This window comes from Sylvia atricapilla, chromosome Z (genome assembly GCF_009819655.1).
Source record: "Sylvia atricapilla isolate bSylAtr1 chromosome Z, bSylAtr1.pri, whole genome shotgun sequence".
In the NCBI taxonomy this organism is placed as follows: domain Eukaryota; kingdom Metazoa; phylum Chordata; class Aves; order Passeriformes; family Sylviidae; genus Sylvia; species Sylvia atricapilla.
The window spans coordinates 22,438,697-22,465,666 of record NC_089174.1 but is presented as its reverse complement, the minus strand read 5'-3'; the positions used below and the strand labels follow the sequence as shown (position 1 = coordinate 22,465,666).

General features: G+C 43.1%; 2 protein-coding genes and 2 long non-coding RNA genes across 5 annotated transcripts in view; 3 read left to right on the top strand and 1 right to left on the bottom strand.

The window, feature by feature from the left end:
- The window catches only part of LOC136373730 (uncharacterized), a 326,604-nt gene that overhangs the window by 119,862 nt on the left and 179,772 nt on the right, over positions 1-26,970 (bottom strand). The window lies entirely within an intron of this gene.
- LOC136374469 (uncharacterized) lies at positions 6,049-6,988 on the top strand. Of its 2 annotated transcripts, none has more exons than XR_010745906.1 (3): positions 6,049-6,122; positions 6,796-6,867; positions 6,956-6,988. It is a non-coding gene; the product is annotated as an uncharacterized lncRNA (long non-coding RNA). The 2 variants fall into 2 exon arrangements; XR_010745907.1 differs by having other exon boundaries at positions 6,051-6,122; positions 6,814-6,867.
- On the top strand, positions 7,187-9,659 carry LOC136373844 (alpha-tectorin-like). Its single transcript, XM_066338862.1, has 5 exons — positions 7,187-7,208; positions 7,278-7,408; positions 8,162-8,443; positions 8,621-8,758; positions 9,293-9,659. Exons 1-5 carry the CDS (start codon positions 7,187-7,189, stop codon positions 9,419-9,421), a joined length of 702 nt encoding a protein of 233 aa, XP_066194959.1. The 3' UTR covers positions 9,422-9,659.
- Positions 15,641-24,181, top strand: LOC136373843 (IgGFc-binding protein-like). The gene is made up of 9 exons (XM_066338861.1): positions 15,641-15,958; positions 16,437-16,768; positions 18,803-19,365; positions 19,556-20,148; positions 20,367-20,940; positions 21,917-22,116; positions 22,517-22,897; positions 23,136-23,422; positions 23,882-24,181. Exons 1-9 carry the CDS (start codon positions 15,659-15,661, stop codon positions 23,937-23,939), a joined length of 3,288 nt encoding a protein of 1,095 aa, XP_066194958.1. The 5' UTR covers positions 15,641-15,658; the 3' UTR covers positions 23,940-24,181.

Here is a 26,970-nt window from a genome sequence, read left to right as displayed (position 1 = left end):
TCTGTTGACCTTTTATTTCCCGCAGCATTTTTAATGGAAGAGGGTCTTTCATTGTTCTGTGCTTCATTTGGCTGAGTTCCTTGGAGGGTAAACAGTTATTTGCTTGTTCTGTCTCTGCCAGAGGGGTGGGGAAAAGAATCAATAGGGCAAAAGTATGAGAATCTCATGGGTTCAGATAAAGACCATCTAATAAATGAGAAGGGAATAAAAAAAAAAAAAGAAAAATTATGCTAAGTCAGTCACCCACCTACCTCCCACCAGCAAACCAGGGCCCTGACATTCTCCAAGAACTGGCTACTTTGCGAAGAGTTCCTCTCTATCTCCTGCAGTTTTACCACTAAGCATGGTCCTGGATGATACAGAATATTGCTTGGAGTCACTTTGAGTCCCAGCTGTGCCAAATCCCATCACTTTTCCAAACTGCACCTGCTCCCTGAGAGAGCACAGAGAAGCAAAGGAGGTGTAGAACCATGTTCAGCAATCACCCATGTGTTGTCCATGATCTTTTGGTCCTAAATCTGAAACACAGCCCAGTATGTATTGTCAGGAAGAAGTCTTTACCTCAGCCCAGTGCAGTGCAGGAGCATTACTTTTTGTTTTAACAGTCATGGATGGTGCAGATGTTCTGAACCAGGTGTTCTTAAAATTTTTCTCATAATTACAATGCCTGGGAGAGGCCTCCCTCTGCACCTCTGCCTCACCTTTGCTCCCTTTGGCTCAGCCATATACAGACAGACTGCCTCTGTCAGTATGGGAAGTCACTCTGAGAATAAGCTGACCCCAAGAGTTTCTGGGCACCTGAACTTTCAAAGAAATTCAAAACAAGGTGACAGTAATCACCTGGGGAAGACAGAGGCTATTTTGAGGGTAGAAGAGAGCAGCACCCTTCTGGAAGCATTTTGTCACATCATGAGTCAAAGCTGAACAGTGTGTTGAACACAGGAATCTGTCAGTAAGAGTAAAGGAATACATCAGATGTAAAAGGACTTACTATAAAAGATATATGAGATTATCTGTCATGTTGATGTTAAAATTAGAGCTGGTCTTTAACATTTCATGGAGGACAAAGACATGCATGCTTTTCTAACCAAATTCCTGCCACTGCAGGATAGGCAGAGTCTGGTTCTAACAGGGAACATCCCTTAAGGTGGCACTTAATCATTGTCATAGGTGTTCTTATCACTTGAGACAGCACAAAGTTTTAAGTTTTTTTTTTCCTTCTCCTCATTTTCATGAGCTGCATACAGAGAAGAGAGACATTTCTCCACAAGAGAATTAGAGCATTTGTGGTAAGGGCTAAGCAGTGAGAAAAGAAGTTCAGGGTCAGAACTACACACTCAAACAAGATCTACTGTTCTAAATCCTGTAAAACACCTGTACAAAACTTCTGAAATCTAGCTTTCTAAACCCTGAGTTACTGAATATCATGTTTGTTTTCATGGGAGATCTTAGTGGCCAGACATCGTGGCAGCTATGTAGAGCCCCTCCCTCACTGAAAAAAGGGTGAATCTACTCATCCCTCTTAATTGTACACAGGTCCAGTTAAACCTCAGTTCCAGTTCAAAGCCTGCTGACTGGCTGTGAGAAGTAAACCAGTAGCACAAATAATGCATAAAACAGCAACAAGAGTGTCATGTGAGTCACAGATAAGTAGATCTGATTGCCTGCCAGAAAGAAAAATAGAAAAAAGAGGAAGGAGAATATGTATCATCCATGACCTTCTCCATCTGTTTTGTGGAGTACACTGAAGTTCTCTCCTACAAGATTTTCCAATGCAAAGTTTTTTTCAACCAGATCTAACCAATACTTAGAGGAAAAAAAAAAAAAAAGCTCTTCTGAAAATGTTATTTCTAACCCATTGTGAATCTTAAATGGTCAATTGTCAACATGATTATTTGATAAAATCTTATTTACTTAGGCTATCCTGGGTTGCAGAAAGCATGAGTGCATTGTGTTCAGTGTCATCACAGAAAGATGCTACAGTCTGATCAAAATAAATATCTTCTTGGAATAAGTTAGCTATGTAATTTGAGCTTGTTATTTTTGACTGTTGCTGGAAACTGCTGGCAACAAATAACATTCCTTTCTAATGCGGTGTTGGTCCACTTTCCAGGCCATGATACAGCTGTCATCTTGGCAGATTGTTAATTCACACCACAATGCACAGATGTATCCTAATACAAATATAATTCAGTCACAGATAAATGCCTAGTAAATAGTCGAAATTTATCCTGAAGTGTTATGTTCTGTTCATAGACCAGCTTTGTTTCATGACTGGTTTGCAGGTGTGATTCAGATCTGGGACTGAAATGGTTGCATGTAAAGCCACATGTGCATGGGAATGTGGAACTACTGTCAATATCAGGATATACTCAAAGCCTATCATCTGTTACACGTAATGTAGAACTGAGTTCTGATTAAGATGGTTTTGCACCTTTTAAAACCCTTTACTAATTTAAAGTTGAATTTTTGTCAAGAAAGCTGTAGTTTAAAATCTTAAAACTTTGAAATAAAATCAACCTTAAAATAAATTGAATTATTCCAGATTATGTCAATTTCAGTTTAAAAAATATTACTTTACTTTTTAAATCTGTTATAGGCATGGGAATTTGTTATGTCTTAAAATAAGTAAGGGAATGAAAGTGGAATTTTGGAAATTCTATGTTCTTTATAAAATCTAAGTTATAGCTGTAGCAAATTTTAACAGTAAAGATATACTCTTTCTCATTTTATGGGTAAAAATTTTTACAATGAGCCTTTGGTAACAAAAAAGAATACTAATTTTGATGGAGCAGTCACACACAAGCCCATTTAAAGTAGATCATTCCTTGTTTTTCTTTTTCATTTTCTAAAGTATGACAAGGCAGTTGAATTACAAATTTAATTATGTGTGCTCAGATTTTTATTGCAAAGCTGTAAATGAGCTTCTTTGTGTGTCTCCTTGCATTTCCTTCTCTTTCCAAAGGCTCATTGCAAAAAGATTTAATGCAACTAATGATAAATAAAACCCAAATGTCAACCAATGAGGTGTTCCCAGTGTCTCTTTCTCTCTATACTATTTAAGGGGCACAGGAATTTAAGCACAGGGATTTAAAAGCAAATGATGACACCAGCAGAGAGCAGACACAGGAACTTTCACTACAAATCTGCACTGATATATATTAATGCAGTAAACTCTGTGCAACATTAAACCATCTCTGACCTCCTGTTGCTGCAGAGCAGCGAGTGGGAGCTGTGCTGCAGCACTGGGGCTTGCGGGTCTTTTTAGAAAACCTGCTGGCATCCCCAGCAGGTTTCCTGAAAGAGTCAAACAGAGAGAAGCAGCATCCAGCGACCAGCCACGTGATCTGGCTAGGTGCACCAAGCCAGGAGCCTCGGCAGCAGGCAGGTGTCTGCAGCAGTGACTGATGGCATTGTCATCCCTAATTGGCGTCAGGCTGTCCTTGTCACACTCTGGGGACCCTGATTAAAGCTGTGCCTGCTTTCCTGTCCAGACCAAGGCTGCCCTTGGGCAGGACAGAAAATCCTTCAGGCAGCACTTTTTTCAGCTTCGTGCAGCGATCGTTAGCACGACAGGAAAGCAAACACAAGGAGCTGCCTCATCAGATCAGACCAGTTCAGATCAGTTTTTCATTAAGTCCTGCACCAGACCAGTGAAACCAGTATTTCACTATAGTGCTGGGCACCTCCCCACCAAACCCTTGCCAGAGGCTTTGGGGGAAGGTGACAGAGGCCACCCTGTTGGAATGTAGTGGAATGAAGATTCCAGAAGGAAAATGTGGCTGATGTGTCAACTCTCTGCCTCCAACCAGAAAATAAAGAACTTACTGTGTTAAGGGTCACAGCTGCTGAGCCAGAGGGGAGTGAGGCTTAAACCTGTTCTGTGATCAGTACCAGAGGGAAGAGGCAGGGAAGGGTGTTCTCTCTCTAGTAGCTCTTGCTGGTTCCAGGTATATGAAATTACAACAATAACAACATCCTCATGAGGCCAAGCGCAGCAACCAATATTCACAGCACCATGTTCTAAGGCCCAGGTTTAAAACTGATGGGGATCCAAACTCCTGTTTTCTGTTGTTTAAACAGCCAGTTTTCCAAGCAGACAGAATTTGTGCCATTTGACTGAGCTTTCTCCAGGAGCTAAAAGTTGGATACTCAGCAAATGATCCATCCAGAAATTTGGGTAGTTTTGAAAGACGTGACTCGAGATGGTGCCTTTCCCAGGCACCTGTGGCTAGGAGGCTGGCAAGGTGATTTCTCACAGTGGATAGAAAGAAGCAAGTGAATTTCAGAAGAAAATAATTATTTTAATACAAACTATATATGTAAGTCTCTTACTTGAACTGAAAGTTCAGTCCAGTGTAGAGAAAAGGAAACCCAGTATTTAACGCTAATCAGAATGAGTATGATCCATTCACTATTCGTATCCCCAGAGAAGAAGATATTAATGCAAATAAGGTTTAAAACCATAATTTAGCAAGATTTCTAGCAAGCCCAGTTTTGCTGTTCATCCTTGCATTAGCAGCACAGATAAAAGCTATGCATTGAAATAAAGTCTTAAATCAAGGAGGAAAACAAAACAAACCAGCTTCAAACCAAACAAACCTCTCCATGATTCATTCATAAGTTACAAAGAAAATTTCACACCATCTGAAAACAGTGACAGACACTGAAAACAGTGACACATTAAGTGACTGCCAGCATTAACCTTTCCTTGGAATTCTGCTCCCTCTCCGTGCAAGGGCCTCGCAGAGTTTACCAATGTTTTCTCCCTCCAACAAATCACACAGAATTTATTCCTTGCAGGAATGTCCTGGAGATATTACAGGGTAAGGGCTGAGTGAGGCTGGGGAGTTGGGGCAAGCGTTAAACTCTGACCATTAACCACACCCAGCTGGAGGGAGGTGGGTGGAAAAGTCGATCCCAGAATTCTGGAGAATTTAGGAATGGGGGGGTGGATCTTGCCACTGATGGGGTCCCACAAGAGGTGCAAGACACACAGGGGTAAGAGGAATGCACAGGGACATCCCAGCTCACTCTTCTCCAGGGAGCCCCTCCAAAAATCCAGTGAATTCCTAAGCATCCTTGCTCCCCCTCAATGCCTATCCACTGTCTCCAGGGAGACAGAGCCAATTCTGTCCGGTTTTTCCCCAAATTAATGAGAGAAGTCCCAGCTGAGGATACTGGAGAAGTCCAACCCCCATCTCTGTACCAAAAAAACCCACCAAAACCCACCAAAAACCAATTTAATGAGCTTTTAAGAACCCATCTGGAAGTGGGAAAATGAGGTTTCTTAAAATGCAACAGAGGTAAGGCTTTTCCTTTAGAAAAAATAAGAAGAAGAAAAAAGGAGAGACATAATAACAGTATTTTCTGCAAAAAATACTATTTAAAATGCCAGGTAAATAAGGAACAAGAATTTTTCCTTAAAATAAAGATTATAAAAGTTTTTTTTCCTAAGAAAAATCCCTAAAAACAGAGCAGGATGAACATATTTTAGAAGAAAAACTGAAACAACACTAAAAATGATGGTGGTTTAAAAGGTTATTTTTTTTCCTCCAAAAAAGTAGCATTCCAGTGTATAAGGACTTCTTTTTATCTTCCTGGAAAAAAGGCCAAAGGTACATGATAAAGATTTTTCTTAGCCTCTCAATCTCAAAATAAGTTCTAAAAATCCCAAAGAACAGGGATATTTGATTTTCTTTCCTGATAATAAAAAGGGTGATAAAGGATCTAGAATTAAAAATAATTTTAAAGGACTTTTTTGTTTTAAAAAAATAAAACAACGGATGAAAGTTGAAAGTTTGGAAAGGGGAAAACCCCCCATATTAGGTGAGCAGGGATCCAGAGGTGTCTCCAGAACCAAAATTATTTTTAAAAAATCTTTACTGTGCTTAAAAAATACATCTGGAGGAGTCCAAATCCCCAACATGTCATTAAATTTTCCTTTCTAAAGAATCCTGGGAGAGCTCAGAGAGATTGGATGGGTGGAGAACTGGCAAATTACATGTTTCTGAGGTTTTTTTGTTTTAATTTAAAAAAGGGCAGGATGAGGCAAAAGCCAGTACTTGAGGGTGTTTTCAGCTCATTTTCAGGCTGCAGTTCTTCACTTCATAGAAATCCAGGTGAGAGATTTTTATTTTGATGGGATTTTGGTCATTCCTTGGAATACTGTCTCTTTAAAATCCTGATTTTTCATGCATTTAAGGAAGTTTTGTGCCTTTAAAGTGACTTAAAAATGCATTGAAAATGTAAATAATCCTAATTTTATTCCAAAAATTCTGAATTTGGGCATAGAAGGTGAAAACTTCTTCAATACACTCACACAAATAGCAAAACCTGAAGATTTAATTTAAAAAAATTAAATTAAAGTCCAAACAAATCTGGAAGATACAACAGCATTCACCTAACCTCCATTAAGTAGAAAAGGCAATGCATTTAGAATTAAATGAAATTAAATAATGTTCACATAAATAAAATTTTCAATTAAAATTCAGTCATAGTAAATTAAAAATGAAAAAACTAAATCAATTTTAAAGCCCCTGAATTAAATTATATTATGGTTTAAAATGTAGTATAATTAAATAGTATAGTCGACTTTTCAAATACTTCAATTCTTTTTAAAAATGGTTACAATACATACACACAGCCCCCCACAAAAAAAATTGTGGGAAAAGTCTGTATTTGGTGTTTTAATTTGAATTTTATTTGCCTCTGGAACTTCATTTAACTGCACCATCTCTTTGGGGGAGAGTTTTTGGTTCGCTTGTTTGGATGTATTTATAGGTTTTTTCCAAGTTTTCCTGTTTTTTGCAGTTATTTTACAGTCAAGGATGTCACCCTCTAGTATTTTCTTCCTCCTGATTTTAGGTAAATGTCTGTTTTTGAAAAACTGTAATTTTCATCCCTGTTGGAAAAATGATTGATCAACTCATTTTCCCTCCTATTTCTTCTCCAGGTTCTATGGTTGACACCAAAACCTCATTGAAAAGGTGAATTTTGGAGGTTTAGTCCTAAAATCCCTGTATTTCAACCTAAATAATACTTTCTCCCACCCACATCATGTAATTTTCATACTATTCTCCCAAAATTCATATGTAATCCCCATAATTCCACGGGGTCATTCCCTTTCACCCCAGTTCATCATGAAAACCCGAGAAGACACATCCATTTTTAGGTAACCAGGACTATGAGAATCCCAAATTTGCTGGGTTACACCCCAAAATCCATGTAGTTGGGTGGGAATTGGAGGCAGTTCCCAAAACCTGATTTTCTCTCAGGATCCCTGCTCTATCCCTACGGACCACACCAGGGGGATGAAACCAACCCCAAACACGATGATGGGACATCTGAGGAAATCTCCCTCTCCGTTCCCTTCACCTTCTATGGCAAAACCTACCAAACTGTGTTCGTAGGTTACCCCAACTCCATATTTTTGAGAATTTCCGATTTTTTCTCTCTATTTCTACATAATCTTTTCCTGGGTGTGTGGATGAGTGTCTGTGTGTGCGTGTGTGTGTCCCCAAAATCAATCCTTTTTGAGCTCATAGTGGGTTTTATCCTCGGACACTGAAACGTTCTTCAGATGGTGGGGGATGTTGAGGCGGCTAATGGTATTGGGGTGGTTCGAGGGTTTTGGGGGATTCTCAGGATGGTGTGGTCCTTTGTGATCATATGGCTGGTGGGTCTTGGGGCAATTGGTTACTTTTAGGTGGTCCCATGTGGGGTGGATCTTATGGTATGTTGGGTGGGCATTGGGGGATCACATGGGGGGTGGATTTTGGAAGGGTCCTTGAAGGCGAGTCTCGAGGAGATTGGTGGGGTCTTGTGGGGTCCTGTGGAGGGTGGGTCTCAGGAGCATCCAGGAGGTGGTTGCTGTTAGGGGGTTCTATGGATCTGATGTTTGGGGAGTTCTGTGGATTGTGTGTCTTAGGAGGCTGATGAATCTTGAGGGCTTATTTGGGTGCTGGGGGGTCCTGTAGGTGAGGGTTCTATGGTTGGTTGGTCGTGGGGGAACCCTGTGGGTAGTGGGTCTTGGGGTGTTGATAAGTGTTGGGGGTGGTCCCTATGGTTGTGGTTTTTGATGTGCTTATAGGGTCCATCTTGAGGACCCACAAACCCAAGTCAATATGCTGCACCCACCCTCTCCTGGTGTCACCTCCAGGTGAACAACAATGGGGTGATCTCCTTTGATGAGCCCGTCAGACAATACACTCCTGACCCCTTCCCTCTGGTGGATGGGCACCCTTTTGTGGCTCCGTACTGGGCAGATGTAGATAACGTGCTGGGAGGGGACATCTTCTACCGCCAGACCACCGACCTGGCGCTTCTGGAGGACATCAGCCAAGACAATTCAACCAGTACTTCCCAAAAAACCTTCACTGCCACCTGGGCCTTGGTCGTCACCTGGGACCATGTGGCCTACTACGGCTCCACCTCTGAAAAGGTGAAGTCCTTTATAGGACTTTATCCTATAGTCCCCATAGTCTATGGGGCATGAAGGTCACTCATTGGCTCTTGTTGACTGACTGGCTTGCCCTTATTAACCAAACTATCTTGGACCTCCAAAACCCATCTATTATCGTCATGACCCATCCTTGATCTCTGTGACCTTTCTCCGTAGGGCAACACCTTCCAAGCTGTGCTGACCACTGACTCAAAGATGTTCTACACCATCTTCAACTACTGGGACATCCAATGGACCACGGGAGCAGCAAGTGATGGCGACGCTGAAACGGGACTCGGGGGGACCCGGGCCCATGTAGGTGGGAGGGTGGAGGAGGAGGGGAGGTTTGTCCCAATCCATGTTCTGAGGATGATGATAGACTGAAGGTCAGGGGTTGGCCCATCCCACTTCCTGGAGATGACAATGATCATGATCATGATGAAGGTCCAAGATTGGCCCACAACAGTTTTGGGAGGTCAAGATGTCCTCTCCCAACTTCTGGACGATGATCATGATCATGATGAAGGTCCAAGATTGGCCCACAACAGTTTGGGGAGGTCAAGTTGTCCTCTCCCAACTTCTGGAGATGATACTGATGAAGGTCACAAGTTGGCCCATCCCAACTACTGGAAATGATGATGATGTGAGGATGATGATGATGATGAAGAAGACAGGTAGTTGTTTTCCCCTTCTTCTGGAGGTGGATGATCATGATAGTGATGGTCATGCATTGCTCCACATAATTTTTGCGTGATACCAAATATGTTCTGCACCTAAAATCATTTTGGAGGCCCACTAACCACTTTGGGTGGGGGTCAGCCCTATAGACTCCCCCCCTCAATTTTCCAGGCAGGATTCAATAGTGGTGATGATACCAACTTCTACAACATTCCCGGATCCCAAACTGATGCCATCATCAACATCACCACCACCTCCAACGTCAAGGTCCCAGGACGCTGGGTGTTTCCAGGTGGATGACTTCCAGGAAACCAGGTGTGGATCCTCCCCAGCTGAATAACAACTGCTGGTTGTAAGCTGGAGAAGAAAATTAGGTATTTTGAGGAAAAGTGGGAATTTGGGGGGTAAATTCAGGAAGTGAATGGGGGAAAGTGGGAATTTGCAGCAATAATTTGTGACTGTGGGAAGACCACTGTGAATTTAGAGGAAGACAGGATTTGTTGGGGAAAATTAGGAACCTGGAGGGAACAGCAGGAATCTTGGTAATTTAGGGGCAAATAAGGAAGTGGAGGAAAATCAGGCATTTGGGGAAAGGTGGGGATTTTATGAGAGTAATTTGCAAGGAAAATTTGGATTTCTGAGGGGAATATTGGGATTTTTGGGGGGTATGGGATTGGGTGGAAAGGGCTCTTGTTCCTGGGCTGTTGATATCTCCTCTAGGTGAATTGAGGCAAGTGGGCTGGATGGACATCACCACTACCGCTGTTATCACCAATGAATTCACTGTGCAGGTCAAGATCATGCCAACCTCTATGAGAGTAATAAATTGCAGCTAAGACATTGCAGTGTCTATATCCTTGTCATTGTCATGCACGCATGGTGATGTCATCACACTTATGTCACCATACCCTCACTCTTCCCACAGTTGCAGAATATGTGAGTGGTTTGAGGGCAAATGTGGCAGAATTCATCCAATTTTGCCTTTTTGGCTGTTAATTTCTGGAGTCTTGCACAATATGAAGTCATGTGGCAACCATGTGCAGAACAGACACAACCCATAACAGACAGGTTGGCATACACCCCCCAAAATGCTGCACCTACAACAACACAAGACACACAAAAACATACAAGACACAGCTTTACACTCCCCACCCTTGACTCCTACTTACAGAATCACAGAATTTTTAGGGCTGGAAGAGAACTCAAGATCCTCAAATCCAACCTTTGACTGAACACCCCATGTCAAGAAGACCACAGCACTGAGTGCCATGTCCAGGTGTCTCTTGAACACTCCAGGGATGGTGATTGTACCACCTTGCTGAGCAGACCATTCCAATGCCCAATACCCTTTCTGTGAGGAAATTATTCCTGATGTCCAGCCTGAAACTTCCTGGAACAGCTTGAGACCATTTCCTCTTGTCCTGCTGATAGTTGCCTGGGAGAAAAAAACTCACTCCCCCCTGGCAGCAATCTCTTTTCCAGGTAATTGTAGAGTCTGATAAAGTCACCCCTAATCATCCTTTCCACAGGCTTAGCTCCACCCCAAGCTCCCTCAGCCATTCCTGGTTCTCCAGACTTCCCCAGCTTCATTCCCTTCTCTGGACATGTCCAGTCCTTCAACATCTTTCTTGCCACAAGGGACCCAAAACTGCCCCACAGGATTCGAGGTGGTCTCTCAGCAGTGCCAGCACAGGGATGGTCATTTCCCTGCTCCTGGTGCCAACACCATGGCTGGGGCAGCCCAGGGGCCATTGGCCTTCTTGGCCGCCTGGAGCACCTGGCTCATGTTTTTGCTGCTGTCATGAGGACCCCCAGGGCCTTTTAAAATGAGCAGCTTCCCAAACACTGTGCCTCACCTTGGAGCTGCTGAGGTTGTTGTGACCCAAGGGCAGGACCTGACACTTCCCCTTGGTGTACCTTATGCTTTGGCCCAGGTCTACTGATTCCATCAATTCCTCATTCCATAAAACACATTTTCTTTAAAAAAAATCCCTCCCTCCCCTTCCCATTTTCTCCCTTTGCCCTCTTTTATTTACCCCAACGACACCCTCTATTTTTCAAAAAAAACCCCAACACCCCCCCCCCAAAAAAAAATAAAATCAATCCCAAAACAAAACAACAAGCTATTCTTGCTTTCTCACCTCCTTGTTATTGTGAATAATTTAAACCATGTTGGGGAAAAAATCCTTGATATCTGGTAATGCCAATTTTTGGACATCAGTTTCAACAGAAACCCTTGTTTTCTCTCTGTTTTCACCTTTTCTGGCCAAAAATTATCTCACGTCATGGGGTGGGGTGGTCCCCTGGGGGTGCCCTGGATTAGTAATTTTCTTTCCCCTTTTCCTGCCAAACTAAAAAAAAAAATGATTGAGGAGGAGCCAGATTTGCTCTCTTGGAATAGTGTTTTCTTCACAGGTTTGGGGATGAAACTGAGCTCTTTGGGGATACAGAGCTAAGCTGGGGATCAAAGGCAGCCAAAGGCAGGTAAGGGCAAATGTAGATCTAATAACTGATAATTTTTTTTCCAGGAAAGACCCTTGAGTGGGAAATCCACCTGAAAACTCCTCCAGCTCCCCTCTTCCTCCCCCCCTCCCCCTGTCATCATAGCCCTGTGTCTGGTCCTGGAGCAGTGGGACTGGAATGTTTGCAACAGGATTTGAGGGAGAAAAGGGCAGGATAGAGGGGTGGAAGTAAATGAGAGGGGAAAAGGAAGGAAAGGAAGAAGAGAGGAAAAAGGGAAAAAGAAGGAGGAAAGGAAAAGGTGGAATGAAAGGGAAATTGAGAAAGAAGAGAGGAAAAGAAAAAAGGGAAGAGTGAGATATGAGGGAAAGGAAAGGGGGAGAAAAAGAAAAAAGGAAAATTAAAACTAGGTAAAGAAGGGAGAAAGTAGGAAAGAATGTGGGAAGGGGGAAAAAGCAGAAAAAAGGGAAAGAGTGAGGCAAGGGAGACAGGGACAGAAAAAGGAAACCACAGAGGAAGAAGAAAAGTGAAGAAAGTTGAGCAAAAAAAGGGAAAAGGTGAGGAAAGTATAAAGGGTAAAGAAAGAATAAAAGAGCAAAGAAATTTAAAAAGTGGGAGAAAAGAGTAAAAGGGGGGGAAAGGGATAGAAAAGGGAAAAAAGTTAACAAAATGGAAAAGCCAAAAGCAGATGTGGATGGAGAAACGAAGCAAAAGAAAGAATGGGAAAATAAGGGAGAAAGAGGAAATGAAAAAGACAAAAAAATTAGTAAGAGGAAAGAATAAAAAGGGAGGAAATGATGAAAGAAAAAAAAAAAAAAAAAAGAGGAAAGGGAAAGGAGATTCAAAGGTACCTGAGATGTGGGGGAAGACATTTGGAAATGCCCCCCCCCCCCACAAAAAGCCAATTTTAGCGCCAGCTGTAAGAAAATTAATTTTTGAGTAAATGTAGTTAAATAGTGAATTTGAGGTTAGCTTGAATGAGGAAAACAGATTTTGGGGACAAATTTAGTACAACATTGAATTTTGGGATTAGTACAAGGCTGATTTGTCTGAGTTTATGTGAAGAAATGGTGAATTTTGGGAGAATTCTGGTGAAATTTCAAGAACTATGAGAATGTGACTATTTTTGTACCTTTTGCACCCAGAATATCATGGATGGCAGCTTGGGAAAAGCAGATGTGCTGAGATGGTTCAGGATTGTTATGCTCTGGGGTAAGTGTAAACAGGGTTGGGAAATGCCTCAGAAGTTGTAAAATTCCCCTGATATAATAAATTTTCCTCAAAAATAAGGGTTTTCCAGCCCAGAAGAAGGAGTTTCCCAGCCCAAAAGTTCCATTTTTTTGAGCAGGAATGGGCAAAAAATGAATGGGATTTCACCAAATTCACGATTGTTCAAATTATTTGTTCCTGTGAATGATGATGCAACAGATAAATCTAATTAATTAAATATTTGTTCAGAGTTCGCTCTCCCAACTGGAGTTACTTTCCCCAACTGGAGAATGAGTGTATGAAAAATTAATTAAATCAATGATCAAATTAATACTCCATCAAATCAAATTAGTAGTTCACAAAATCAATCAAGTCCATCAAATCTGTAATCCATTAAAGTAATAATCCATCAGATCAATGTTAATTTAATTTTTTTAGAAAAATATTATCCCATCAAATAATATTGAGTCCATAAACTCAATAAACCATCAAATCAAAATCAATGACCCATGAATTAACACTTCATCAAATCACAGTCTGCCCAATAAAAGTCCATCCATTTATTAATCCATGATTCAAAAGTCCATTGGCTCAATAATCTATTGAATCAATGATCCATTAACTCAATAATCCATCAGATGAATGGTCTAGCAAATGAAATCAAGATCTATCAGACTGAAAGTCTATGAAGCCATAATTTATCTAATCATTAAACCATTAAATAAATAGTCTATTAATCATAATGCACCAAATTGATCCAGTTATCAAATCAGTGGTCCACCAAATCAAAATCCAGAAGTCAGTGATCCATGAAATTAACTGTTATCAAACCAATAAATCTCCATCAATCAATAATTCATCAAATTAATAATCCATCAAATCAAGAATCTATCAAATACCCAACCCTCTTCTTCCTCCCACCAGCTCTCCTCCATGTCCCCCAGCATCTCCTCTGAGACGTCCCACCTCACCTGGGTGACGAGTTTCCTGGTGGCCTTCCTGCAGAATGGTGACCAGCGTACCCTTCGCAGTGACTTCCCTTCCGCCTCCTCCTCCTCACTGGCCCCTCCCCGTCCACCACTGCCACCATCTCCATGAGGAGACCTGGATTACGTATGACAGTGCAGGCAGCTGCCAACCAACCAGTCCTGGTGAGATCCCACCCCAAGCCGAGATGGTGGGAAGCCAATTTTTGAAAATGCTGTGGTGGTGAAGACCACTGCTGCTGTCACCGGAGTGATGGTCAATGACAAACCCACAGCAGCTGACCTCTGCTGTCATTATTCCAGTTCACAGGTGGGGGACAGAATACCATGTGGTCACCCCCAACCCTGGCCCCAACTCGCAATGCCCAATTTGTTGTGGGCTGCTTGGATCAACCCACCACAGTCAACATTCACCTCAATGCTGATGTCACCTTCCGTGGACAGCTGCACCAACGTGGCTCCACCCTTACCATCCCACTGGGGCCATTCCAAGCAGCACAGATCCAGAGCATGGCCGATCTTTCTGGAACACGGGTGGTGGCACAGAGACGGTGGCTGTCTTCACTGGTCACACCTGTGTGGGCAGGGTTGAGCCGCTGTGATCATGTGGTGGAACAGCTCCACCCTATTGCCCAGTGGGGAAAATCCTTCCTTGTGCCTCCAGTGCCCTTCCAGGGACAATCCAACCTCATCTACATCACCACTGCCCAACCAACGCGTGTCACGGGTCATGGTGAAGTCACTAAGACCACACGAGAGATACAACCAAATCACTCACTGCTCTATAGCACCCAATCCCCAGAAGGCTTGTTCCTCACTCTGAAGCTGGTGTCCAAGTTTTCTGTTGGGCAGTGGTGATAACAGCGGGTGCGGTGACCTTTGAGCATTTTTTCTCAGCATCCTGGACATAACTGGTTACCTGCAACTCCTACAGTGTTGTTGCACTGGAGGGATATGACAACCGCATCTTGCTGGTGGCCAAGACAGCAGAAGCTTCTGGAATACTGCTGAACCAGAGGCCGTTAGGGAGTGTGGCATGGGAGCCAATCCCTGGGACAGAATATTCATGGGTTGCAATAAATTTGGGAAGTGGATGTTGGAATTCATCATGTGGAGCATGAGACAGAAGCATTTGGGGTGTGGAATGTTGCATGGGTCAGGGGAAGCGCTATGGAACAGAAGGAGCTTGTGATAGTGGTGAGTGGAGATGAACTTTGATATCAATGAATTATCTAGAATTATATAAGTATCAATAACAGATATTTATATTAATTATATTGAATTATATGTAATCAAATGACAAAAATCAATTAAACAAAAATAGTACCATTACATGTTAATATAATTGTATTATAATAATATACAACATTATATGATAATATATTAATAGTAACATTAAAAAATACTGATATAAAAACATATAGGAACAACGATAAAAACTTGAATGTAATATACTAAATAAATGAATGAGAATCAGTCGAGAAATACATAAATAATACATAAAAATCACTATCTATAAATATAAACATATAATAAGTTGTAAACATCTAAGTATAAGAGACAAATATAATAACTATATGGATAACATGTCTGTGATAAATTTATATTTACACATTTAGAATCATAAACGTTTATTATATTTCTAATAATTATGTGTGATGGAAATACATGAGCAATATGTGGATAAATAATATCTAAACAAACATAGAGATTACATATATTTATAAATAATATAGAAAAACTTAAGTGTAATTACAAATCAGATATAAAACCATGCAAAATACATAAATAAATATATACTTAGACATATCAATGATATAATCAATTACAGAATTTGATTCTCTGTCACTAATAAACCCACAGACCCCTGCCAGCAGGTGCAATGCCACCCCTAAGGAGAGCTGTCACCTGGACAAGGGCATGCCCGCCTTGCCGCCACGACTACCTGGGCACCTGCACAGGCTCTCCATCCCTGCAGTATCACACCTTTGATGGGGCTTCTGTGTCCTCTCGTGGTGGCTGCAGGTACACCCTGGCCAAGTACTGCGGGGCTGACCCCACCTTGGAGCCCTTCACTGTGGAAGAGCAGCGAAGCCGGGATCGCTCTGAGAAGCCTTTGGCCAACGTCTATGTCTACACCTACAATGTTTCCATCAGTGCTGGTGAGGACAAGGCCGTCCAGGTTAGTTTCTCCAGGTGTCAGATCCGGCTGACATGGATGGTTCCCTATAGAACCATTTGTTCCAAGCGGATTAAAATTTCTGGATGAGTTTGACCTTCAAAAAACTAGGAAAAAATATCAAGAAATGTGTGAGAGGATAAATTATTGCACTATTGATGTGACCTTAAACATAAGTAGAACCAACTCACCTGTGGAATTCGGGGTATTTTTTCCATTCCTAATCAATTTTCCAGGTTGAATGTACTTTTTTCTAATCCTGGTCTCCATACAAACAAGATTAGCCCAGAAGATATAGAAAATGGTTCAGACTGAGGGTTTTCTTGGTGTGAATCGCCAGGAAGAAGGGCAAAATTTCTAATTTATAATGAAAATTGATTATTCATAAAATAATTTCTCCCTCTGTATTTATGTGCTTTTTGTGGAATTGAGAACCACTTGCTGAGGTTTAACCTTCCTTGTCATCTTCCTGCCCCACAAGGTTAACAACCAACCCACCAACTTTCCAGCCACCCTAGAAGAGGGAAAAGTCCAGGTTTTCCGAAATGAGGGTCGGACTATCCTCCAGACAGATTTTGGGCTGCAGGTGACCTATGATGAGGACCAGGTTATCATGGTGGCAGTGCCCAGCAGCTATTTTGGGGCCGTCTGTGGCCTCTGTGGCAACTTCAATGAGGATGCAGAGGATGAAGCCATGGTTCCCGATGGTATTCCTGGTGAAGTTGGTGAGGATTGGGCAGAAAGCTGGAGAGATCCCTCATGCCAGGAAGATTGTGGAGACCAGGAGATTGCACAGGGACACAGAGGGGTGTGGTGAGTTCATGTGGTGGTATATGACTATCTTGGAGAAGGGAGAAGTGGGTCCAAGTGAGGAATTTAGCTGTGAGTATTAGCCTAGAGCAATGGTTGTAGGCATCAAAGTAATCGATGTGTCTTTTCACTCCAAAACCTTCCAAAATCCACCTACTCACTTCATCTGACCCCAGGTGTTCATAACACATGGAATTACACCAGCATTTTCCTGGGGGCTATCCCTGCTTGATGTCTCATGGATTCCACAGTCCTTGTAGGCATCAACAAAACCGGTGGGAAAGGAATGAACCCCAAAATCTACCTGATCTCACTCCAGCTGCCCAAAATCCAGGGAACTGTGCTGAGATTTTTTCCTGAGGTTTATCCTTGTGGACTGTATATTGAACTCTAGTTTAGGTGTTAATGTAACCAACATCTCCAATTGCAGGGAAGGCTTGCATTGGTTGGTTTTCCCTAAAATACTCCTAAGCCCTTCTGGTTTGACTTCAGGTGTCCACAACACATGAAATTCCACTGGGGCCTTCCTGAGGACCATCCCTCTATGATGTCTCACAGACTTTTAATTCCCTTGTAGGCATCAAGGCAACCAACAACCCCAGAACCACCTCCTCTACTTGTTTTCACATGAATCACTCTTACATGCTCCATGAGGAATTTTGGGAAGATAGGAGCTGCCGGAAGAGGTGCCGGTGTGAGGGTTCAGGGGTGGTGACTTGTAAGCCAGAGGGATGTAGATCCCATGAGAAGTGTGTCACGGTTAATGGCATCGCCAGGTGTACACCCCAACAAGCACTACACTTGCATTGGGACGGGTGACCCTCACTACACCACCTTTGATGGGGTGAGGTTTGACTTCCAAGGCTCCTGCATCTACCAGTTTGCTGCCCTCTGCACCCCCAAGCCCACTCTGGTCCCCTTCAATGTCACTGTGGAAAACAACCACCGTGGCAGCCGTGCCGTGTCATTCACCAAGACTGTCACCTGGAGGTCTATGGGAATGTCATCAGCATGAGCCTAGGAGCACCCACGCAAGGTTAAGGTGGGCAACCCCTCAAGAAATCCCTTTCACCCCCAGATTCCCTCAAAAAGTCATTTTCATCCCCAAATTCCCTCATATTCCACTTTTTTCCCATTCTAAATAACTTTGTCCCCCAGAGTCTTCCCTTTCCCCCAAAGTACCCTTTTTTATGTCAAATTCTCAATTTTCCCCTAGATTCCCCATTTTTTTCACTCAAATCCTCCTTTTAATCCCTCAAATCCCTTTATCTCCCCAACTACCTTTGTCACTAAGTATCACTATTCAGGATTGGACTCTCCCCTTTTTCCTCAAATTGCCTCTTCGTTACCCTCCAAATAACCCTTTTTCCAAAAAAATCCCCAATTTGCCCTTAAAATTGTTCATATTCCCCTCCAAAATCCCCTTTTCACCAATCAAATTCTTTTTCTCCCCTAAATGTCTCTCTTGGTCTGCAAATTCTCCTCTTTTTTTCTGCCCAAGTACCATTCTTTTCACTCAAATCCTCCTTTTCTCTCTCAAATACTATTTTTCCCCCAAATTACCTCCTTCCCCTAAAAATACTATTTTCCCAATCTTCCTAGTTCCCCCAAATCAACTATTTCCCTGAAATTCCATTTTCTCTCCCATGCTTTCCCTTTTTTTCTCAACAAATCCTCCTTTCCCCTCTAAATCCAACTTTTGTCACAAATTCCCTCTTTTTCTGCCTAATTCCTTATTTCCCCAATTTTCTTTGGCTTATATTAAATATATACTGTATAAAACCAAATTAAATATAAAAATAATCAATAAAAATACAAAGCAGTAAATAATAATAAAAGCATAAAGATAAAAATGAAAGCAAATAAAAAGTCAAAAGGAGAAATAACCATAAAAAGAAAAAATAATTTAAAATATAAGATAAATCGAAATAAAATTATAAATAAAAATACAATAATAAAATAAAATAAACTACCCAACTGTGATTTTAAACCTCTTCCCTCCTGTCTCCATCCTTTGTCTCCCTCCCCTTCCTGCAGGTGGACGGTGTCTTTGTGTCGCTGCCCTTCACCCACTCCCACTTTTCTCGTGTTCTACCGCGGCGTCCATGGCTTTGTTACCACTGACTTTGGTGTCACTGTCACCTTTGACTGGTACAGCTACGCCCGTGTCATCCTTCCTACCACCTACTTTGGCGCTGTCTGTGGCCTCTGTGGCAATGCCAATGGTGACCCTGATGATGACTTTGTCACCCCTGGTGGCCACCGGGCCTCCGATGAGACCCAGCTGGGTGACAGCTGGAAAGTGGGGGATGTACCCGGGTGCTCAGCTGGTTGTGGCTCAGAGTGCCCCGTGTGTGATGCAGTGAAGGTGCAGCCGTACCGTGGGGATAGGTATTGTGGGGTGATCACCCGACCAGGGGGACCCTTCCGGGAATGTCATCATGTCATCAGCCCGGAGCCATTCCTGCAGGACTGTGCTTTCGATGCCTGTCACTACAAGGGACACCGTGACACTGTGTGTCAGGGTATCTCTGCCTATGTCACCGCGTGCCAGAGTCATGGAGTGGTTGTGGAGGCATGGAGGACAGCAGAGTTCTGCGGTGAGTGTGGGTGGGATAGGGGTGAATAAGACCCTCCCCTGCCCTCCCCTCCCCTTCCCTACGTCCCCTCCATCCCTCCCTCCCTGTCCCTCCCTCCCTCTTTGTTCCATCCCTCCTTTGTTCCTTGAGAGACTCCCCTTCCCTTTGGATATTCCCCTCACTCCCTCTTTCCTTCTTTTTTGTCCCCCAGCTCTTTCCTGCCCCCCTCACTCCCACTATGAGCTCTGTGGGAGCCCCTGCCAGCCTACCTGCCACACCTCCTCGATCTCCAACTCCTGTTCCATAACTCATTGCTCTGAGGGCTGTTTCTGTGACACTGGTTATGTCCTCAGTGGCTCTGACTGCGTCCCCCGCTCTGAGTGTGGCTGTGAGTACCTTGGTCGCTACTACCAGAAGGACACCGTGTTTTACCCCTCATGCCGGGAGCGCTGCCGCTGCAGCACCAATGGCACAGTGACCTGCCAGGAGGCATTCTGTGGTGCCCACGAGGAGTGCCGGGTGGAAGATGGAGTGTTGGGATGTCACCCCACGGGTTATGGCCGGTTGGTTGTGTCAGGAGATCCCCACTATGTCACCTTTGATGGACGCACCTTCAATATCCCAGGATCCTGCACTTATGTCCTGGCTCGGGTGTGTGAGCCAGCACAGCAGTTGGTCAACTTCACGGTGTTGGTGGAGCATCAGGCAGGCAGTCATGGTGACCCAGTACTGATGAAGAGGGTGGTGTTATCCATCCATGGGTACACTGTCACCATGGAGCGGGGATGGAGGTGGGAAGTGATGGTAAGTCTGGAGACCCCCATAGTGATGCAGTGATGATGAAGAGGGTGGTGGTGTCCATCCAGGGGTACAATGTTAAATGTGGAGAGGATCTAGTGATTCCCATGGTGATGACATGATAATGAGGAGGGTGTTTCCCTCCATAGCTACACTGTCACTGTGGAGTGGGATCCAGTGACTCTATTCCAAGCATCAGATGTGTCACCTTATCCCCATTCCAGGTGGACTTGGAGCGCTACACCCTCCCACTGGTGACAGAGGACAAGAAACTCCGCATTGGCCAAGAAGGAAATAACATTGTCCTCCACACGGCTGCGGGAGTCCGCATCCTCTACAACACAGCCACCTTCCTTCTCATCACTGTCCCCGATGTCTACCGTGGCCGGCTGTGTGGCTTGGGTGGTGACTATGATGGAGATCCCAGTGATGACTTCCAGCTGCCCAGCGGGGCACTGGCAAGAACCACCCAGGAATTTGTCAGCTCCTGGAAGGTTCCAGAGAAGGACAGAGCATGCAGTGATGGCTGTGATGATGGCATATGCAGCAAGTGTGATGTCGCCAGTGAGGCAACTTACAGCAGGAACAGATCCTGTGGGATCATCCGTGATGCAGAAGGGCCATTCCAGGAATGCCACCCACGTGTCAGCCCTGTGGAGTATTTCACCCACTGCGTCCATGATGTCTGTGCTGCCCATGGGGACCGAGCCACCTTGTGCCATGCATTGCAAGCATACGCCACCGCTTGCCAAGCCGCTGGCGCTAGCGTCAGAGCATGGAGAGCAAAGGAGTTCTGCCGTAAGTTATGAAGAATTTTGCCACTCCAGGTCCTCTTTTCCTCAAAAGCTACATTTTCTCCTGTGGGGTGTGTGTGGGGGGAGGGGTGGAAATTGGGAAAAAAAATCCCTCAAGTTTTGGAAAAATAGTTATGGAAAGGATTTCCCCCAGCTGGGGAAAATTTTCCTCTTTTTGGAAAATGTTGCCTCAAGTCTTGAAAGAGTTTCCCTGTATTTCAAAAACATCTTCACATTTGCAAAAATTCCTTCAAGTTTTAGAAAATATCCTCCAATATTTAAAAAAGCCTAAAACAGTGAAAAATTTTCCAATTTCAAAGAGCTTTCTATTTTTGAAAAAATTCACTGAGATTTTAGAAAAATTCCCTTCTTTTTTGAAAAAAACACCTTCGCATTGGGAAAAAAAAAATCCTTTAAAATTTGGAAGTTCCCTCTTAATTCTGATTAAACCTTTCAGTTGTGAAAAAGGCCTCAAAATCTGAAAATTTTTTCACCACTAATAAAAATAATCAAATTCTGAAGAATACCCTCCAGTTTTGAACTTTGTTCCTCTTATTTTGAAAAAAAGCTCTTTAAGTTTGGAAAGAAATATTTTGCAGAAAATCTTCCAATTTTGCTAAAACCTTGCCAATTTTGGAAAAAAAGCTCAAATTTCCTGAAGAAAAAGCCCTCAATTTTTAAAAAAAACCTGCCCATTTAGGTAAAATGAATAATAAGTTTTTACTGAAAACACTCCAGTATGGAAGAATAATAGGTTTGGAATGATGCCTTCAAATTAAAAAAAAACAACCCAAATTTTGATGAGAAAAACTCCTCAGTTTTGATGAAAATACCCAAATTAAGAAAAAACCCTCCCATTTTTAGAAAGACTCTATCAAATTAAAAAACACAACCTTTTTTTCTGAAAACCCTAAAATTTTGACCAAAACCCCACACAAATTTAAATTGTCCCAACAATCATGTTTTTCCTTTTTCCCCAGCCCTGTCCTGCCCCCCAAACAGCCACTATGAACTCTGCACCCGCACCTGTGACCTCACCTGTGCTGCTCTTGTGGGCCCCTCCCCCTGCACCTGGGGGTGCTTTGAGGGGTGTCAGTGTGATGAGGGGTTTGTCTTTGATGGGGACTCCTGCGTGTCACCCGAGCACTGTGGCTGCCTCTACAAGGGACGCTACCTCAAGGTCAGGTGACAAGGCAATTGACACCCAATGCTGGGGACTGGTGGAGGTGGTTTTCTGGGAATCAGGTTGGGGTTGAGCTGCCCCATCTAGAAAGTTCCAGAGGGTTTGGGGGGAAAAAATGACAATTAATGGCAAAAAGGACAATTGGTGGGGGAAAATAAAGGACAATTAGTGAGGAAGTAGCCAGGAAAAATGAATTAATGATTAATGAGAAAAAAGAAACAACTAATGGTGAAAAAGCACACCAAAAATTTGTGATTACCATTAACTAGTTGAGCTGCTCAAAGTCCCCCAAATCCACCTGAATTTCTTGCTCTATAGGATTTCTCCTCTTGGAATTTGGGAAATTCCCTCAAAAGTTTGGGAGATTGTGCTTAACCTGTGAGATTTCCTGTTCCAGGCAGGTGACACTGTCACCTTCAACAACTGCTCCAAGGAATGTCACTGTCACCCATCATGGGGACTGGTGTGCCAGGACACACAGTGTTCCCAGGACCAAGTGTGCATCATCCATGATGGAGCACAGATGTGTGCCAGAAAGGAAGGCCAATGTCAGATCATGCCTGGAGCCACCTTGACGACCTTTGATGGCGTCACTGGGCCCCTGATGGCCAGTGGCACCTATAAGGTATCAGCCCTCTGCAATGAAGAGGCACCAGATTGGTTCAAGGTGGTGATGGAGGTCAGCGACTGTCGTGACATGAATGTCCCTGCAGCCACGGCTGCCATCGTCTTTGTCCGCGAGGGCGTTGTAAGCGTCAATGGCAACATGGAGGTGTGGGTGAGTGGAGCAGGTGAGGGGGTTTTGGGTGGTTTAAGTCAATCTGGAGAGATCTGGGCAAAAATCTCTTTAAATTTTGCCTGGTAGTGGGCTACTTTGTCTGATGTGGAGTGATTTTGCCCAATAATGAGTCATTTTTGAAAAAGAGTGATTTTGGCTCTAGCCAAGCTAGGGCACTTTGCCCAAGAACAAAACAGTTTTCTATCATGTTTTTTGTAATTTTCTGATATTTTCCCAGGTCAATGGCCTCTTCACCCAGCCCCCTACCACCCTCTCTGACTCCCTCTCTGTGACATCGTCCCCTGAGAATGTCACCATCACCCACAGCTCTGGGATGTCCATCACCATCACCCAGGGTGGGAAGGCGACCATCACTGTAACCTCAGGCCTGGCCTCCCGTCTCTGTGCCCCCTGTGGGAATTTCAATGAAAACCCCAGAGATGACCTGAAGCTTCCAGACGGACGTGATGCCCGAAGCGTTGGAGAAGTGGTCGACATGTGGAAATCCCAGGATTTTGCTGGATGGTAAGTAATTCCTAATTTATTTATCCCCAAATCCAAGAGAATTATGCTTTCCTACTCAGAAATTTGGCAATAACATCAGCGGGGGAGGGGCTGGGCAGATCCTGGAAAGAATTTTCCAGTTTCTTTGGTTTCGTCCGCAGCGACTGAGGCAGGATCCGGTGGGAACGATCCGGGTAAGCAACTGCTTTGCCAAGAAATGAGCCATCTAGAATTATAAGGGACCTTTTTTGCCCAAAAATGAGATACTTTTCTCAATGAGCCATTTTGCATAGTAAATGCCCTTTTTCCCCCCAAATTACCCACTTTCCCCAATCAGACCATTACACATAATGCTGACCCACTTTTGCACGAAAAGACCCATTATTTGCATATTAATAATCCATTTTGCATAATACTTCCCAATTTTTTGCCAAAACTGACCCATTACTTCCCAAAATAATGTATTTCTTCCTCTTCCAGCCACATCTCCCACCAGACTCGTCAGGAAGTTGATGCTCCCATCTATCCCATCCCATAGATGGATAACCTCAAATCCCCTAAATTCAGGAAAATTCTGGATTTTGTCTCAAATTCATGAAATTTTCCTGGATTTTTCTCAAATATATTAACTTTGTGTGGATCCTAGTGCCCTGATGTCCCATCCACCCCCTTGAACTCAGAAATATATCAAATTCAGGTCAAAAAGGTACAAATCCTAGTGTTTTTTTCCCATACAAAAATGGAATTGCCAAGAGCTGGTTTTGATACAACAGCCAATAAACGCTTGTAAAGGATTTTTTGGGGTGTGAATTTGAGATTTATTTGCCAAGTTGGAAAACTGGGGGGTCATCATCCTAATGGGTAGGGATATTTTATGGGTCTAAATGTGGGTCAGCGTGATCCCCAAGTGTGGACACTGGGACCCTTATGTGGGGCATTGCAGCCCCAAAATATGTGGCATTCTGACCCCAATGTCCAGGACACTGTGATGCCTAAATTTGTAGCATCATGGCCCCCAGCACAACCCCAAATGTGGGGCATTTTGACTGCAAATTGTGGCACCATGTGACCTAAAACTCACTGCAACCCCCTAAGTGTGGCACATATGATCCCAAATTGTGGTGCAATGTTACTCCAAAGAGTAGGGCACTATGATCCCAAATTGTGGGGCAATTTGACTCTAAATCATGTGGTATGTCCAAAATGTGGTTATCATGACCCACAAGTCTGAGGAAAAGTGATGTCTACGTGTAGATCATTGTAATCTCAAAGAATAAAACACCATGACACTGGAGTGTGGGGCAATGTGATCCCCAACTGTGAAGAGTTTTTGCCCCAAAATGCGGACATTGTGACCTCAAAATATGGGGCACTGTGACCCCCATGTCTGAGATATTGAGACCTCCATACGTGAGTCATTGTGACCCCAAAGTGTGGCACACTGTGACTTCCCCAAGTGTGAGGTGTCTTGACAGAAGTGTGGAACAATGTGACCCAAGAATGTATGGCACTGGAACCCCTAGGAGTGGGGCACTGTTAACTTAAGCATAGGGCACTCTGACTCTGAAGTACAGGGTATTCTGACCCCTAAATATGTGGTGTTCTCCACCTAAAATGTGAGGCATTGTAGCCTTTAAGAGTGTGGCACTGTGACCTCCAAGTGAGGGACATTGCAATCCCAGAGAGAGAGGCAATGTGATCCCCAAGTGTAGGGCATTTTGACTCCAAAGCATGAGGCACTGTGACTCCAAAATGGGGGATAATGTGACAGCTAATTTGGGGTGTGGCTATCCATAAATGCAGGGTATTGTGACCCCCATGTGGAGGGCATTTTAGAACCAAAGTGTAGGATGTCATGGCTCCTAATTGTGGCCTTTTTTGGCCCCCAATTTTGGCACATTTAGACCCCAAAATGGGGAGTCACGTGACCCAAAAGCGTGGGACAATATGACCTTCAATTTTGAGGTGTTGTAACTCCAAATTTCTAGGCATTGTAACCCGAGTGTTTAGGGCACTGTGCCCCACACTGAGCCCCTGCCTCCCCAGTCTCCCCACTCCATGCTGAATTGCCCCTTTCTTCTTCCTCACTTTTTTCCCTGTTTCTGCCCCATTCCCACTTGGATTCTTGACCACCCAGACTGGAGGTAGGGACTCCCAATTCTTTCTCATTCACCTCCATGAAAGCAGGATATCCAGTGTCCCACCCTGTCTTGGGAAGAGTTCTTCCCAAATTGCTGAGTTCTCACCTCAAAATAACAACAAAGTCTTGGCAGTGGAATACAAAATTCCCAGAAATAGAAGACTTGGCAGAATTCCCAGGTATTTTTCGCAACGTCTTGGGGCCAGCAAAAGCCCTTGGAATTCTTCTGAAATAAAAGCTCCAAAAATAAACATAAAGGGTTTTAGCCTTTTTTTTTTTTTTTTTTTTTTTTTTTTTTTTTTTTTTTTTCCATTCTTTCTCTTCAAAATCTGGCATTTCTGGGTAGTGAATGCATTTTTTTGGGAAAAAAGTGGGAAAAGTTGGTGTGCTGGTAATTTTCAAGGAGGGTGTAGCGGGACTTGTCTGAAGGTGTGGGGTGCCCCAGAGTGTGGGAGGAGTTTGAGTTCTTTTGGTGTGACCCAGGGTGGAGGTTGGGAGAATGGGGGGTTTGGGAATGGGGGGTTTAGTGTACTCTAGGTGTGTTTGGGGTTTTAGGGTCCTCCAAGGTGGGAGACAATGTAAGGTGAGGGGCCAGCAGATCTGCTGGGCACTGGAAGCCCTGGGAGACAAAACTCAGCTGGCACATTTGTTCAAATATTCAAATATTATTCAATTCAAATATTCAAATATTGAATTCAAATATTATGTTACTCAAATATTCCCACATTCAATCAATACTCAAGAATTTTTATTGCTATTGTGTTTTTTATTTGATTTTTGTATGATACAACAACTGTAAAATGGTTTTTAAATTGCTTTCTGAGTCAGGAATGAACATAGTCCCATTTCAAAATGAAAGTTCTTGCCACCTTCGCCACAATCTCCACATGTGAAAGGAATTTTTATTTTGGAAACACACTGGTGGGTTTTTTTTTTTTCTCTTTTTCTCTTTTTCTCTTTTTCTCTTTTTCTCTTTTTCTCTTTTTCTGTTTTTCTATTTTTCTGTTTTTCTCTTTTTCTCTTTTTCTCTTTTTCTCTTTTTCTCTTTTTCTTTTCTTATTTTTTTTTTCAACTATTAAACGATTTTCAATCACCTATTTATGGTGATTTCTGAACCCTGGAACACCTAGAGTGTGGAGGATGTCTCAGAAGCCTTTTTAGGTTGATGTGTTGCAAAAGATTAATTTCAATAAATCAAAAGTTCATCAATATTCTGTGTTTTCCTCAGAGACAAATGCATTTAACTTTTCTTTGTGTTTTAATGGAGAAAAACTTCACTGAGGCACAGGGGTTGACACTAACTCTTATATCACCCTTATTTGATATTTTATTGAGTTTCAAGTATTTTTATAATGCAGTCCCAAAAGATGCCGAAGTCTCAAGGAGAATAAATGCTGTTGCTTTAAAAACTTTAAGAGAATATACTAAA

Coding starts and splice junctions, on each gene's coding strand:
- LOC136373844 (XM_066338862.1), top strand. CDS start 7,187: ATGAGAATCCCAAATTTGCTGG. Junction 7,409..8,161: donor AAACCTACCAAACTGTGTTC/GTAGGTTACCCC, acceptor TGTCACCTCCAG/GTGAACAACAATGGGGTGAT. Junction 8,759..9,292: donor TCGGGGGGACCCGGGCCCAT/GTAGGTGGGAGG, acceptor TCAATTTTCCAG/GCAGGATTCAATAGTGGTGA.
- LOC136373843 (XM_066338861.1), top strand. CDS start 15,659: ATGCCACCCCTAAGGAGAGCTGTCACCTGGACAAGGGCATGCCCGCCT. Junction 15,959..16,436: donor GTGAGGACAAGGCCGTCCAG/GTTAGTTTCTCC, acceptor CTGCCCCACAAG/GTTAACAACCAACCCACCAA. Junction 22,117..22,516: donor ACAAGGGACGCTACCTCAAG/GTCAGGTGACAA, acceptor TTCCTGTTCCAG/GCAGGTGACACTGTCACCTT.